Source organism: Pseudopodoces humilis, chromosome 3, assembly GCF_049639895.1.
Source record: "Pseudopodoces humilis isolate 2021_Gansu_Grassland_sample_001 chromosome 3, ASM4963989v1, whole genome shotgun sequence".
NCBI lineage: Eukaryota > Metazoa > Chordata > Aves > Passeriformes > Paridae > Pseudopodoces > Pseudopodoces humilis.
Window position 1 is genome coordinate 36,479,983 of NC_142202.1, and position 15,571 is coordinate 36,495,553.

The 15,571-nt window shown below is 37.4% G+C and overlaps 1 protein-coding gene across 4 annotated transcripts in view; it reads left to right on the forward strand.

Moving 5' to 3' along the window:
• The window catches only part of BIRC6 (baculoviral IAP repeat containing 6), a 174,982-nt gene that overhangs the window by 137,625 nt on the left and 21,786 nt on the right, over positions 1 to 15,571 (forward strand). For all 4 annotated transcript variants that reach the window (XM_014255965.2, XM_014255963.2, XM_014255964.2 and 1 more), the window contains one exon: positions 14,092 to 14,302. In XM_014255965.2, the coding sequence (XP_014111440.2) occupies positions 14,092 to 14,302 (211 nt within the window). The remainder of the gene's footprint in view (positions 1 to 14,091; positions 14,303 to 15,571) is intronic.

Here is a 15,571-nt window from a genome sequence, read left to right on the forward strand (position 1 = left end):
AACACATCTTGTCTATCTGAATTTTCAGATGACTGATCTTGAAAAACAAAACAAACCTAGAGATTACTGCACTCCCAGCATCTTTTATGTGTTTCTTTCCTCTCTTTTGTCATCTTGATTTGGAAATAGTTTTGGAATAAAAGGATAAAAATATTAGACCACACAACCTCTTATTTCCTATTGCAAGATAATATGAATATATGCTTGTATTTTCAAAGCATTTCAAGTAGCAGACTGTTATCTAGTAGATACTGGTTTTGGATTAGAACTACAACAGAATTTTTTTAAATGTCAAAACTGATTATCCATTTGGCTGGTTAATAATATAAAAGATGTATGAAAGAACAAATTATAAATTTGTAGTTTCAGTTCTACTGTGTTGCAAAAATTTGTTGTAATTTATAAGGAGCTAATTATGTATTGAAACATCATGGCATTGAAGTCTTTGAAAATTAAAAACCTAGGTGTTAAAAGGAACGAAGCACCTTAGATTTGATTTGTAATTGGATACTGGATTGTGTGACAGATAACTCGGTCTTTTCAAGACTGAGGCTTGCTACAGGGAGCTAATTGGAGGTATTTTTTTTCAACAAATTGGTATTTAGCAAGGTTCACTGAGACACTGGACCTCTGATTCAGTCTTTATCTGTTCCTGTACTGCACACTGTTTTATATGGCTTTTAAACATAAATTCATGAGCTGGCGGATCTTCATTGATTTTTTGAGCTGGTGGTATATTTTGCAGCTGTATGTTCAGAGCATACCTCAGACTAGATTGTAATTTCTGATACCCCTCACTTGATCATAGTAAATTAAAGTGCCTGTTAAATTTTCCAGAAGATAAAGAATTTTATAGTTAAAATATTCAAATATCAGGTGAGAAATAGCAAGGGTAAAGACAAGAATTCAGTGGGGCTTTTCACATCCCATGTTGTTCTTCCTTCTGCTTCTCATCCACATATGTTTTGTCCTGCTGCTTAAATGATAGAGTATTTTGCTGTGGAATCAAGAGTGAGGTGGTGATTTTGTCTGTCGGTTTCTTTTTATGAGCCTTAAATAACAGAAGTTTTTTCCAATTGATGACTAAGCTTCTGAAGGTGCTTTACAGGACAGTCCTGAAAACCTAAGTAAACAAGATTTCTTCCTCATCTGAGACCACTATGAATTTCTGGACCTTTGTGGTTATAGGATAATATGACTGTCTTGAAAGCTTGAGCAACAGACTGCTTATGTATCTGTATCTACCTGCCAAGGGCCTGTTATTTTTTACTATTCCCCTTTGGATCCACTTAGACATAATTCCTCTGGTACTAAGCAGGGATATACTATTTTGACAGATCTTTATGCCTTGCACTCCACTGTATAATATGTCTTATGTAAAAAGAAAGTAGACTATGGTGTTTGCCTTCCTGCCTCCTGCAGATGACTTATCTTTCTTAATAAGCTTTCAGGAGTAATAAAGTTAGATGCTGATCCTTGATACAAGGATGTATAGAAGCTAACAAATCTTATATGAGATGCAGCTGGTCTTCGTTTCATTCCTGAAATAGGTTTCTGTATGCTTACTTTTAATTGTTCACTTGAGAAATAAAAGGCCTGGGTCATTGTCTTCAAAAGTGTTTGGGTTTGGCCATGAGTGTTCAGTGAAATTCTCTCTGCCAATAGACTGTCACTGTCTTGTGATGGCTGTTTAGTTGCAGGAAGACAGTGCAAGCCACTGCCCTGACTGTTCAAGGCACAAGGCAGGGAAGTTTAGTGTGGAGGGAGCCTATCCTTAGGCTTTCCTAGGTCATTTATCTCATTGCTAAGGCCCAAGAGCATTTCACCCTGGAGTTCCCTTTTTCCCTTCATCAACTGGAAGCCAACACTGGTAGCTGTATCCCTGCTCATAGGACAAGCCTGGGAGTCTCTAATACTGGATTGGTTTCTCCTCTTGAAGGTAATTGGTAAAGGTGTTCAGCCAGCCCTTTAAAATTTGAGATAGCGCACTGCATCTTTCAAAATTTCCAGAATAAATATTACCAATCTTACCATTTTTTTCTGATTTTACTTTAGTTAGACCAAACATCTCAAGTGGTTTCATTTAGACTTGGTAATTATGGTTGTGAATATGACTGCTGGATGTCTGAAATAGATTGCTCTGCAGTGCCACATGCTACAAACACTTACAGATTTTACTAGAGGCATTAAGAATTAATTGTAAAAATTATGCCTCATTACCAACAGGCTTTTTTTTTGAAAAGAGAATATGACTTCAGAGGAGACTGTGACACCATGCTACATGTCCTATAGTTCCAAATTATATAGCAGAAATGTCTGATGTGCTTTCTTCCTTTTTTTTTTTAACTCTTGTGCCTTCCTGGTAAGATAAAGTAACCACTAGCAGGACACAAATGTTTTAAGGTACACAAGAGACCTCTGAAAGAACTGTAAGTAATAAATACTTTTTCAATTCTTTGTATTTCTCCATATTAATGGTTTTCCCAAATAGTGGCAGCACAATCAGATAAGCTGCTAAAAATTTCCTGACTAAAGAAACTAACAATCCCTTTCTGTTCATGTGCAGAGCAGATTGCCAGGGTTTGTCCTAGGCATTTTTGCTTTGCTTTTCCTAAGAGCAAGCTCACTGTACTTTCAGGGAAGAGTTTTGTCACCTGGGGTGTGTGGCTCAATGTGCATTTGAAGAACTTACTGAGGCGAGGGCTGGCTTTCGTTTTCAGCAATTGAATGTCTTGCTTATTTAGTCAAGTGATAGGTTTTCATTTTCTGGACAGTGACAATCTCAGTTGTCATGTATTTCTTTTGTGTTCTTTTTTCCTCTCCTGTTTTTGAAAATAAAATATTGCAAATGTATCTGGCATTTCCCATATTGTTATGGAGACACTTCCCACACATAGTATTTCCTTTCTTACTATCCACTGAGGGTATTTTTAATCCTGAGTACAAATCCAAGGAAATGGATCTCTGTGGTTAAAGGAAGTAGTCTATGGCAAATTATTCCAACGCAAATTACAGTTTTTTATGTTAGGATTTGTATCTTCTTGTCCTCTCTAAAGGACATCAAGGTAATGCAGCTTATTAACAAAAGAATATTGTATTTTATTTTGAGTTATTTTTTGTTGTTCTGCTGTAACATAATGGAGGATGATCCATTTTAATTAGTGGTGCAGAAACTTGCATGAGGTTGCATCGAAGGTGAAAATTCTCCTATTCTGTCGCCCTGAAAACTCAGCTTCTGAGCTTGCTAACATGGTTTTCTAAGGACTTTCCCAGGACAGTAACTGTAAACATAGATATGTGTACATTCTTTCTGTTACACGTCTTGTGATGGGCACCTCTCATGGCCAGTGCAGTGAGAAAGTGTTATCCTGACCATCCAATCCCTGGCCATGGTCAAAAGCCTATAAATCCTGGGGGGAAAAATAAACTCTGCTCTTTCTTTCACCACACCTCGACCTGTGTCCGCGTGATCTATTCATCTTCAGCGGTAACACTATTCCACAAGTCTTACAGATGATTCTTCCTAATATATATTAAAATGATTGATATCTTTACCACATAAGAGCTATTTGCACTCTAAGGCACTTTGAATATGCAGTGAATACAAAGGGTTACTTTTCATTTAAATTGGACTCAAGGAAGCTGTTAGGCTTTAACTTTACAGCATGCTCTTCGTGTGTTTACTAAAAGCCCATCTTACTATTTACAGAACTAACTATTCTCTGAAAAATACACTGGAGTGATAGAAGTTCTGTTTTGCATATGCACAGTGGCTCTGCTATCTTGGCCAAGCAAAATAATTAGATATTTAATGCAGAATGAGATGTTTAAATAGTCTCCTTTCTATCTCCTGAGGACATGATCTTGTGGGTGTGCTCACACATACAGAAAAAATAAAGCACAGGAATCGCACATCCTTTCTTCCCAGTAACAGGCTTGGTATCCTCTGCTGACAGAGCAGAAGACCCAAGTCTTGGCCTTTTTCCATCTGCTGAAGTAATGGTTTAAAAACACTCCACAACTTCGTTATCTAATTTTGAATTTCTATATCTATTTCTGCAGCATGTGCAATGAAATGGCAGGTTTCCATCTTATTTTTGATTCCTATCTTATTCTAAAATACTAGTGACTGTTTTATGGCCTGGAAGAGGTAACGCTCAGACTGAGCATTTCAAGGTGGCTGCTTGCCCACGCCTCTGCCAAAAATAGTGAAATCACTATTCCCTCCTCCATTACAGGGATGATGAAAGCCAGTTTAACTTTTCTAAAAATCCTGATTCGCATTCTAAGGGTAGTGATACCTTTCCTTTCTTCTCTGTGTAGTGCACACTTAAAACACTTAACATGACATGATAAGCAAGCTTCCACCTCCTTAACTTATTTTGAACTTATTTTGAACTTATTTTTACTTTTTAAGAAAGGGTTTCTCTGTAGAATATTTTAATCCTGTGTTTTTCTCTGCAGAAAATATTTTTCTTATTTTCCTAAGTGGAAGATGAATTTGACACTTCTAGCTTACCTTTATTATTAGATTTATTTCAGTACACCAACCTCAAATAGAAATCATTGGTCCTTTCTAACTTAATAAATGCCATAGTGGGTTGGATTAGTTTTTTTCCATCACTTGACCAGGCAAACAACTTACTCTCATGTGGTCTCCGATGCCTGTCTTTGTATATCTTTCTTCACATTTTTCATATGTTTTTTTAATTTCTTTTTCTTTTATTTATGCCTTTCTCTGTATTATTCTTTATTTATTTGATAATTTAGAACATTCCTGGAGCATTGATGCTTCCTTACACTTGTTTTCTAGATTTCAATGCAAACATGATTTGGTTAGAGCTTTATGCTTTAATTGGGTTCCTCTGTATTTTGGTGGTTTTAAGAACTGGTAATGGGTAAATCCAGCTTTCTTTCAAAGGAGAGGTTATTAAAAGTTGCAGTGGGGCTGGATCCCATTGGCAGTATGTGCTTATTCTTCAGTACTTTGCTCACAGCCTTGCTACACTGATGCGTGCTGGACCATTTTTAAAATCAAACAAAACCAATGAGTACAGAATTTTGCATTTTTAGATTTCATTAATTAATTACTCTTGCTTGGTGATGTATTCCCAAACCCCATGTAAGATTGCTCTGCAGCCTCCAAGAAGAATCTCTCCGTTACCTGACCACCTTTTCAGGTTTGTTTGGAGTTCTATATAATGGCAGAGAGTGATCCCTAGTGGATTCCATTTTGAGGGACTAGAATGTGGCATTAAATAGTAATGTATCCAAAACGAGGGATCATGCGTGGCTTTAGTAGTCACTTGTGCTTTAAAAGCTCAGTTTGGTTTTCATGTTTTTTGTACTGTTTGGGTTTCTTTTTCCCATCCTTTCAAATCCAGGAAATTGTGTCTTGTTTATTCAACTGTACACATTGGCCTAATGAAATAATGCCTTGCACTTTTTCTGGCAGAGGGTTTTTTCTGGATTCATGTGTTAAAAGTGCTGTTTGACTTGACTTGTAAACAGAACTTTCCAGAAAATACTCAATTCCACCAAAATGAAATGTTCTTTAAAAAATAAGCAAACCAGAAATGGTTATGAGCAGTAGTTTCGAGCCTCATTACTGCACGACGGATGACTGAGGACTTCCCTGAGCAGTGCATTTTGCCTGTCTAATTGAGCAGTTTTCCTTTCCTGTTGAAGTTACACTTTTTTTTTTTCCTAAGTTTCCTAGAACACACAGTAATAGCAATGCCAAGACAAACCAAGGTTGTTAGGATGCCACTTTACCACCAATAGTGGCCAGTAACAGGGAGAATATAAAGACTGGGCTGACATGCAGTTGCTGCTTTGGTATAGCTAATATGTTGCCAGGGGTGGTGTCCCATCATTTGTTAGCCCTTGATGGCCTGTTCTTACATCAATTTACCCAATTACTTTTGAACCTGTGATAGTATTTACTACCCTGACATTTAGTGCTAAGCTTTTCTAGACCTTGAAAGTGATGTATTGTATAGTGTATGTTCTTGTACAAATGGCACTATTTCTTCTAATGGTGTGCCCATTCTTTTGAATGTATTGATCAGTCCAATTCTACTCACTTTTTTTACCACTCATAGTTTAAAAGCAATGTCTTTATGATACCCTTCATTAGTCACTGAGGCCACAATGTCTTTATTTCATTTTAGATAGTGAAACAGCTCATTCTGTACCATGTTTAGTTACCCTACTCTCTCCTTTCCAGGTTTGTCCCATCTCTTTGATAAAACGGGGAGATGCACATGGTATTGAAGTGATATTAATCATTGAATGCAGTCTCAATAGTAACTTTCTAATTTATCTTCATCTTTTCTAACATTTGACCTGATATTTTTGACTGCTAATGGGCTCAGTGCTGACATCAGAAGAACTAAATTTTCAAGTTGTATCTGAACAATAGGAGTAATAATTTGGAGCATGGCATTGTACCCATTAAATTCAGAGCCCCACCTTCTTGTATTGTTTCATTGCTCTGGCATGGGCTTTGTGGCTCATGGCCTGTAAGGGTGCTTAACTCCTTTCTCCTGCTTCATTATTCAGTGGACGAGTGCCTCCTGATGTCATTTTTCCTAATACTGAAAACAGTACTGTGAAAATGCTGATGTTATTCCTATTTTAAAATAAGTGAAGAAAAAGTCAAACTAATTTAATTACTACAAGGTGACAATATTTGGAAAGCTTTTGTTTTATTTTTACCCAAAGGCTAATGTTTTCTTAGAGATCTGATTTTGAGCTACTCTGTGGGCAATCTGTTTTTCTATCGAGGCAGAGCAGAACACAGTGTGTTAATTAGGCCTATTATAAAAGAGGCTTGCCCTGGGTTGATTCTGAAACAGAAAATCAAGAGGCAGCAGAGCATGACGTATTTGGAACCGACACTACTGCCTGCAGCAGCGACTGCATTCATAGATCATATGTTTGCAAAGATGCAGCGAAGGGGGGGTGAAGAATGGCTCCAGTTTTAAAATATTTAGCAAAAGGGTGTGTGGCCCTGTTGGAAAGACAGAGGTGCCTCACTCATGCTTGGCTGTATATATGGCCACAAGACTGTGTCTTCTGAAGGTTTTAATTAAAAATACAAAATGAGTGTTTCTTTTGTGTGGTTTTCTTTTTGAAAAGTGGTGTTCATAGCAGCTGAGAATCTTTAATAAGATAATGAGATCCTGAAATCTTTAATTTGATCATGGCTATGGGTTTTAGGTTTGTAAATAATATACTGAGGCATCAAAAAAAGGGTCCTCACTAATTTCTAAGCACGTTTTAGATATGGTATAAAATAGGCAGAACTTTAGGATCTTACTTTAAGTTTATTTGGAGGTTAAAAAGCATGAAATAAAAAAGAAAAATGTAGTGCCAGGTACTACATTTGTAGTATATGTAATGTGGTACTGCAGTCATGGTCTTAACATTGGTCTTAAAGTTTAAGTAAGTAGCAGTGTAATGAGAATATCTTACTTTACTTCTAGCTTCTTAAGTTGATGATCCCATGTCTTTTAAGCTTTATTACTGTGAAAGAAAAAGCAGATCACTCAGAATTCATAGGTATTTTCTTTGGCTTTTTGCAGGGGAGGCTTGGATGCACTCTAGTAAATGTTGAGCATTTGTGCATGATATGAACAGAGCAGTTTTATAATATAGTTACTCCACATAACTGGTGGTTATCTTCCACATTGCTTAAAATTGAGTCAGAATTAGATGGCTACTTCAGGATGAATATTTAACAAAACACAATCATTCATCTTCTCAGGAAGATAAAACTTATCTTACTGAAATAGATCCAAAACAAAATAAGAAATGATACTTGGAGGCATCTCTTGGGTCACTAGAAACTTTACCCTATGCAAGAAGGAGGCCTCCTTTATATTTCTGGGGTTTCCATATGGCTTCTCTCCCAGACACGTTTTTCTTTTCATCTACTTCCTTTTAATTGATCATTCATGATCATCTCTCTCATATTTGCAGTGGTAGATCTCTTTGAGAAAATAAATAAGAAGACTGTAGTTTTGGAAGAGTTTCTAGTGGTGCCTTCTGCTGTGGTTGCCAGCACAATCTTCTTTTCTTCAACAAAGGCTGGACATCAGTCATGTATATTGGTCCAAAGTAAAATGAGATTGCACAGAAGAAAAATGGTTATACATCTGTGGGCCTCTAAAATAACTGAAATTCACTAAGTCCTTAAATAATGAGTGCAGAAATCGAGAAGTTACATACAGGAGATAGATTGAGAGCATATATAGACAGCATTTCTCAGAGCACAGAAGCAAGGAGGGTCTGCATCTGGCAGTGTCATAGCTGTAAAACTGGTAAAGGGGTTGATTGTTTATTTTTCCTCAAGTGGCTGTGGGTTTTTTAACATCAAGTTAATAGACTCCTTTGGGGTAGGAATTCCTAATATAGTAACAGTGAGAATCACAGTGGGGAAGGCTTGACATTAGATGCAAGTAAATCAGAATGTTTCATCATTTTCTTACAGAATATTCTTCTGTATTTGTCTCTTTAATTTGCTGTAAAGTGTGAAGATTTTTTTTATATAATGGATATGCTGCATTAATAGTTTGCTTCATTTTAGAGTAAATGTGCATATTCTTTGTGATGTTTTAAATATGCTTTGCAATGGAAATAATCTTATTCATAGCCAGTTAAGTTGAACTGAGGATGTTAAATCAATTGCAAAAAAATTTATTGCTGTTCAGTACTGTCTATTTAATGGGCCATTAGGCCTGGCTACTCTTTGTTTGAATATTGTATAATATTAAAAGAAAGCAAAGGAGTATTAGACTCAGTTGGGTCATTATCTTGCTACAGATATATATGAAATTTAAGTTGATACCATGATTCTGTGAAACTACCTGCTTTTATGTGCTTTTTCATTATATTAAGATTGTAATTGCGTATGGCTAGTCGTAGATATTTGTAAGAAATAGATCTATATTAGTGTTGAACAAACAGATTTGTGGAAAGCAATTGAAACATTCTGAAATCACAGATGATCTTTAAATGTTAATCAATTGCTTCCCAGGAATAAGTAGGCAAAGGTTAAAAGTTCTCAAAAATGCCGTAATACCCCATGACATTTAGGCATGTGAAAAACTGCAGTTTTCAAAAGACAGGATGCTCAGCAGTTTGGGGAACTCAAGATTTTTTAAAACAACTTCAGCCATACTCCTTTTCCTTCCACCCAAATCAGACTGTCATTAGCATATAAGGGAGACTTAGTTTAATGAAATTTCTATTTTTTTACCTATTTAGCCTTCAGTCAACATCTTTCTAAATTGCAAATATTGTGGCAAGAGACTAGCTGAATTGTAGTGATTCTGGTAAAACTTCTATTAACAAAAGGAGTGGGAAAAGTAGAGACCTTATTCCCCTAAGCCATTAGATGTTTTCCAGATGTTTGTCATCCTTACCGATCTTAGCAAATGGCAGTAACCTTGCTGAGAGTTCTGCTTTTCATAAGTGCAACAGAATAAATTTAGACCTGAGGTACTTTTTTGATGTGAATTGTGAGTAAATCTGTATGCTGCCTGTTGCCCCTGAACTTCCTTGCTAATTATTAGGGACAGTAAGACATTGACCTGTTTTTCGGCTATGTCCACTCATAATTGCTTAATTCATAAAACAAAGGTGGTGATAAAAATGCTACTGTTAACAGCTGCGTGTGGTACCACTGGTATTCCAGCCTTTAAGAGCACTGCTGTCATCATCTGGCCACCCTGCCGTGGTGCTGTTGCCCTGCTGTTCTCTGTCACCTCCTGCCCTGCTCTGTCACAGCTGCCACTGGGCCCCAGCAAGGGGCTGTGGTGGTGTCCTGCAACTGCCAGCCCACACTCCAAGTTCAGCTGCAGATTTTAGCCTGTGCTCTGCTTCATGCTGTGCTAGTTGAGCTGGTTAACTGCTGGTATAGCTGAAAGGTGAGACCTTGATGTGTATTTACTCAGTTCAGTGTGAGAATCACATGGTAGGCTGTGGGGGAAGCAGCTTGGGTCAGGTGGTACAGAAGCCAATTCCCAGTGCTGGTTTTGGAGCCTTCTCTGAAACATTGCTGTTGTCACCAGGCAGCCTGATCCTGACAGCCCTGGTTAAGACAGACAAGGAAGCAGGATAAACCTGAGTGCAAATCCCTGCCTTGAGTCTCAAAATAAAATAATTTAATCTTTTATTTTGGTGTAAATATGTGTCATATAGTAGTCATTTGAAGAAGTGCTCAGGAAACCCAATAGAAGTTCAGGTGGGCTGTCTGGGGCTGCAGTTGTTTGAGAGTTAACAAGGGGCAGCTTCTGAATCAGTCGTGGTGCTGTGAGCTTAACATTCCTCAGCACTTGACTGACCCACAGAATCATGGAGCACCAACAGCACAAAAATGGACAGATGCGACAGTCGCCACAGCTGGTGGGAGCCTGACAGCCAGGACAGTCTGAACGTATTCAGTGCGGGAGACTGAGAGCCCCAAACTGAGCTCTGTGTAAATGCTATCTGTCGTTATCTAGTAACTGTTTTGTCCTTGGGATAACAGAGACTCCTGCATAATGTATCCATCTGTCTTTTTTACAAAGCCAAGAATTTTACTCTCCTGTTTTTATTTTCTTAAGAATACTGTTTATTTGCAGTTCGGTGTGCTTACATGCATGCCCATATAAATCAAAGGCTGTTGGTGCCTTTTTACACAACAGAAGTACCCATATAAAAAGATTCTGACATACTAAATATCTCCTAATGGTATTTGAATTATAGGTCTGGTATAAGCAAAAGTATTTGTTTCTGTTTCATGGTGTGTTGGATTTCTTTTCCTATAAGAGAAACTATCATATTTAATTCAGGTAAAGTGTTGTGATACACCTTCAGTGCTCACTTGAGTCAGACAAAAAAATTTGAATATGTTCCCAAGGGAGAGCATACTTTGAAGAATACAGTGGTTTACTTTCAACACTTGTTCTTCACTGAAGATTATATTTGCTTGAAATCCAAATTGTTGGCATCTTAGTTAGCTACATACTTGTATGTGAGGACAGTAGGCCAAAAGTTCCACTGCTTCTATTTGATGGAGATAGGCTTTTTAAATTTGCAATTTTGTATTTTATGTTTTAATTCATGTTTGTAGTAATTCAATTTAATTCCCTTAAGGGACTTCATTACAGGATGAAGTTTTTTTTTTATTGTAAACCTGTGTATTTCTATTTCTATTTCTGAAATATGTAATGATATCTGAAGGAAAGACCCATTTCAGAAATCCCAGGTAAATATGCTGCAAGCACTAAAAGCAGTGAGGATCCTGATGGAGTGTGAGTGGCACAGCCTGAACACTGAAGTTTTACTTGGAATGCTGCTGGACTTGTTAAGCCTCTCTCAGTCCAGAAAATTGTTGTTGAGACATCTGTAGTTGCAGCTGGTCACACTAAGAAAAGGTGGACAGGTTAGCAAAGAGTAGATGTGGGCCAGGGGTGTTAAATTACAAAGGAATATCCTGTTGTCCTAGTGTCTTAAACATAATGTCTTAAAAGTTCCATAGAGCTCAACAAACTGCTCAAGTCTTCTTCACCTCTTTCAGAAAGCAGAGCTGTATCTGCAGGAAGCGTACACTGTAAACAGCTTGGCATTCTTTCAGCTGAAAGCACAAGGAGTAGGTGAACTGCCAGATAAAGATAATGAACAGTAATTTGCCAATTTTGGGTCCTATCCAGAAAATTTTTCTGATATTTATCTAGGTATCCAGTCTTGATGAATATTTTGAGGATTTAGATTTGGGATGGAAGGGATTTCAGGCATTTTGGACAGAAAAATACACTTGCATGAGTCACAATTCTAAGTGTAATAGAGAAAAATAGTGTAAAACATGTATTGGTACCAAAAATTGAGTTTCACAGAGTCTGGCATTAAGGTAAAAGAAGTTAGTGGTTGTTCCCTAAAAGGTTGTTTAAATTGAGGCCAAGTGAATGCATTTCATTTGTTTCTCCTGGGAACTATCACAAAGCAGTGGAAGTGAGTTGGATATGCTAAAACCAGAAATGTCTCCCATCTCTCTAGAAAACATTCCCACTCTAAAGTTATGTCGGTTCAGTTCCCTTCATGATGGTAATTTTGAACTTAACTATCCATTTAGCAAAGGAGAGGGCAAGCTAGCATTGAAGGATTTGAAATTATGTATTCTGGTCTCATGAAAATTTCATGGTTAAAATAAATAAATAAAAGCTTTCCAGAGTGAAATGCTGTGGTTATCTAAGAGGTCATATGTCTCCCTCACTCACTATCCTCATAATAAACAACTATTGATTAAATTGAGCAGCCACTTGGTCTTTAGCACTACAGACAGGAGGTGGTTTCTGGCCAGGGCTATGCTATGGTAGGATATATTTTATGCTTGCCCTTTTTTCACCGCCCTCCTTTTTTTTTCTTTTTTTTGTGTGCATTTTTTAAATTCACACATCATCAGATCTATGTGTTTATTTTTACATCTCGTGGCAATTTTCTTGTGGGCAACCATTTTTCACTAGAGAATGAGCATAAAAAATGGAGTCATATATATATATATATAAAGGTAAGAATCAGCAGATAATTGGAACTGGTTTTCTTAATGACAGTGTTTAAATTTATTCAGTGTGCTTTAGATATATGGAGTATTTTGACATGGGTTATTTTTAGAGCCATGGTACCAAGCCTGGTAGATGAATATTTTATTTTAGTAAATTTTCTTCCTGTTCAATAGCACTTCACCCAGTTAAGAGTTTGTACTATTATAATAGATTCAAAAGACAAATAGCAAGCTATTGATCAAAGAACTCCTGGGAGAGATAAATCCAGCCTTAAACCTGCATAAACTGGCTTGTTGAATTTAGCTTGGCTATTTCTACTGTCCCATCGTGCTGTATTTACAGCTAAGGGTTTGGTGACAGGAGTTGAAAGTCTGTGATCTGCTTTAGCTTGGAGGATGAGATGTGCTAAATGAAACATTAAAGAGTTCTTCTGTGCTTTGTTCTGTCCTAGTGCAAGTTGTCAGGGGCTTTTTGTTGTCTGGGTTTTTTTGCTGGAAAAAGAATAAATTTATTTTATCATAAACTCAGTCATTTGTGAATACTTTAAACTAGAGCAAATATTTTCTGCAGTTAAGTTAAAAATAGCATGTCCTAGGGGCAGAGTAAGCATCTGTGTTAAAGTATCTGCCTATTGCTACATTTTCAGGATTTCTGTTAATGATGCAAAGTCAGTTGAAATTACGTCCATTACATATTTGTCCAAACAAGTGGAGAAGAAAAACAAACAGTGTGGTGCTAGAGAATCCATTAGAATTGTGTATCTCTGCCTGTCTTTCCTAATCGGAGGAGGAAATATCTATATTCTGCCCATAGTTACTTCTGTAACACATATATATCACACTGAAAAGCACTAAGACAGTGAGGTTTGCCTCCCTAATATATGTTCTTACTCATCTTTACTGTTTTGTGGTTCATACATATGCAGATAAAATTTGCATGCTCTGAAGGATACGTAATGGTTGTTAAAACAATCCTTTCTTCATGAAAAGAAGCAAAACTGGATTTCTACTGAGTAGATAACTTAATTCATTTAACATCTATAAATATTTTTGCAATAATGCAGAGAAATTTTCCCAAAGGGGAAGATGACTGTAAATGAAGTGGGTGATATGAAAGTCTTTATTAATACTTACGCTGTTAGGTTCAGCAAATGCTACTCTGCTACGCCATAGGTTACAATTTTTCCTCCATAGATTTTTGTTTGCAGTTACTGTCAGCATACAGTTTGAGCCAGGACTATATGTTAAGGTACTAGAAATTAATATAGCATGGGGTAATCTTTTTCCATACCTTGTTAGCTTTTTTGTCCTCTTGTGTCTTTGTTAACCTTTGTTTTCCAGGTATCTTGTCAATTTCTTTCTGTACAGGCCCATTACAACACAAATTTGAAATGGCGGTTACAAAATTACGTATTTTATCATTACATTTCATTAATATTTTAATAATTAATAAAATCTAGCTTTTTTATTTAAAACATCTATACTAGGAGTGAAAGGGTCTCCAGTGGTAGTAAATTTGGTCAACTGCTTGTCTCTCGTAGTTTTGGACATGGCTCGACACGTTCCCTTGTACCGAGCTCTGCTAGAATTGCTCCGTGCTATTGCCTCTTGCACATCGATGGTGCCGTTACTGCTTCCTCTGTCAGGAGAAAGCAGCGAAGAGGAGGAAGAGCAGTTGGAGTCACAAGCTTCTGTTGGGACCTTGTTGGCTAAAATGAAGACCTGTGTAGATACCTATACCAACCGACTGAGGTAAGCACTTTTATCAGCCCTGTCCTTCGTTTAAACTGTATTGTGTTCTTGTGCTTTAGGAATGGTACTCCCTAATTTAGTGCTCCCACTGAGACACTCCAAAGCACACTGATCCTTGCTGGCTCCTACATTCCCTCCCCCTGTGGCAGGCTGGAGAGGAGAATTGGAGGCACAAAAGGTAAAAATCATGGGTTGAGATAAGAACAATTTACTGGAAGCAGCAATAAGGTAAGAGAACAAACAGGAACAGTATTATTAACAAAAGTGTACAAAAGAGATAGTGATTCACATGCAGAAATGCTTACCCTGGAGCTCAACCCAACTGCAGCTATACCACCCTGACCCCTCCCTCCAGCTCAGAACAAGCATTATCCAGCTGCTCCCTCCAGTGTGGAACTAGCACCACCCAACTGCTCCCTCCACTACACTTGACCAGAAGGAACCCCTTCTTCGCAGAGGAGACCCTTTCCCCTGCCCCAGCAATGGTCTGAGGTGGTATAGAATAACCTTTGGGTCCTGGTCATGCCCTCTCCTGGATACTGCAAAAATTAGCCCTGTTCTGGCTGGAACAGGACATGTGCTTTTACTTATTATGAATATTGAAGTGAAAGAAAATTGAGCTCTGTGTATTTCTCTGAATGGATGCTGCCATCCAGAGTGAGAATATACCATCTGTTTGATCTAGATTTGTATTTGTATGTATCTCTCTGGTTTACTGCTCTATTTACAGGAAATGGTTTTGGTATGACAGACATAAGCTGGTATATATGCATACTCTTGTCGTTTCATTGGTAACTATCGGTGTTGCAATACAAGTGTTCATTTCTTTGTTTTAGTAATTTTCTGATTCTAGTAATTAGTTGGTTTCTTGATTCTGTTTACTTGCTTCCAATTTAAATACCGTGTCTTAAGAAATAATAACTTGTCCTTCTCTGCAAAATTTATGCCCTAAGCATGTGCTGAAACATCATGGGAAGAAGATAAATAAAATGGCAGGAAGAGGTGTGAATGTTCTTTCTTCCACTAACTTGGAATTTTTACCAACCATTACCCAAGAGACTTTTTGAGAAGGAATCTCATTATTAGGAACTCTTCCTAGTAGCTCCTGATGGACTTTACCCATCAGTTTCTCCAATCCTTCTTGACTGAGATTGCAAGTCTTGCTTATCAAGCATGCAAAGTACCTGTAGTGGGATTTATTTTTTTTTGCTAGTGTAGTGCAACAGAAACAGAACTGGGGAGGACAAAAACCAGTTCTTTGTCTTAGAA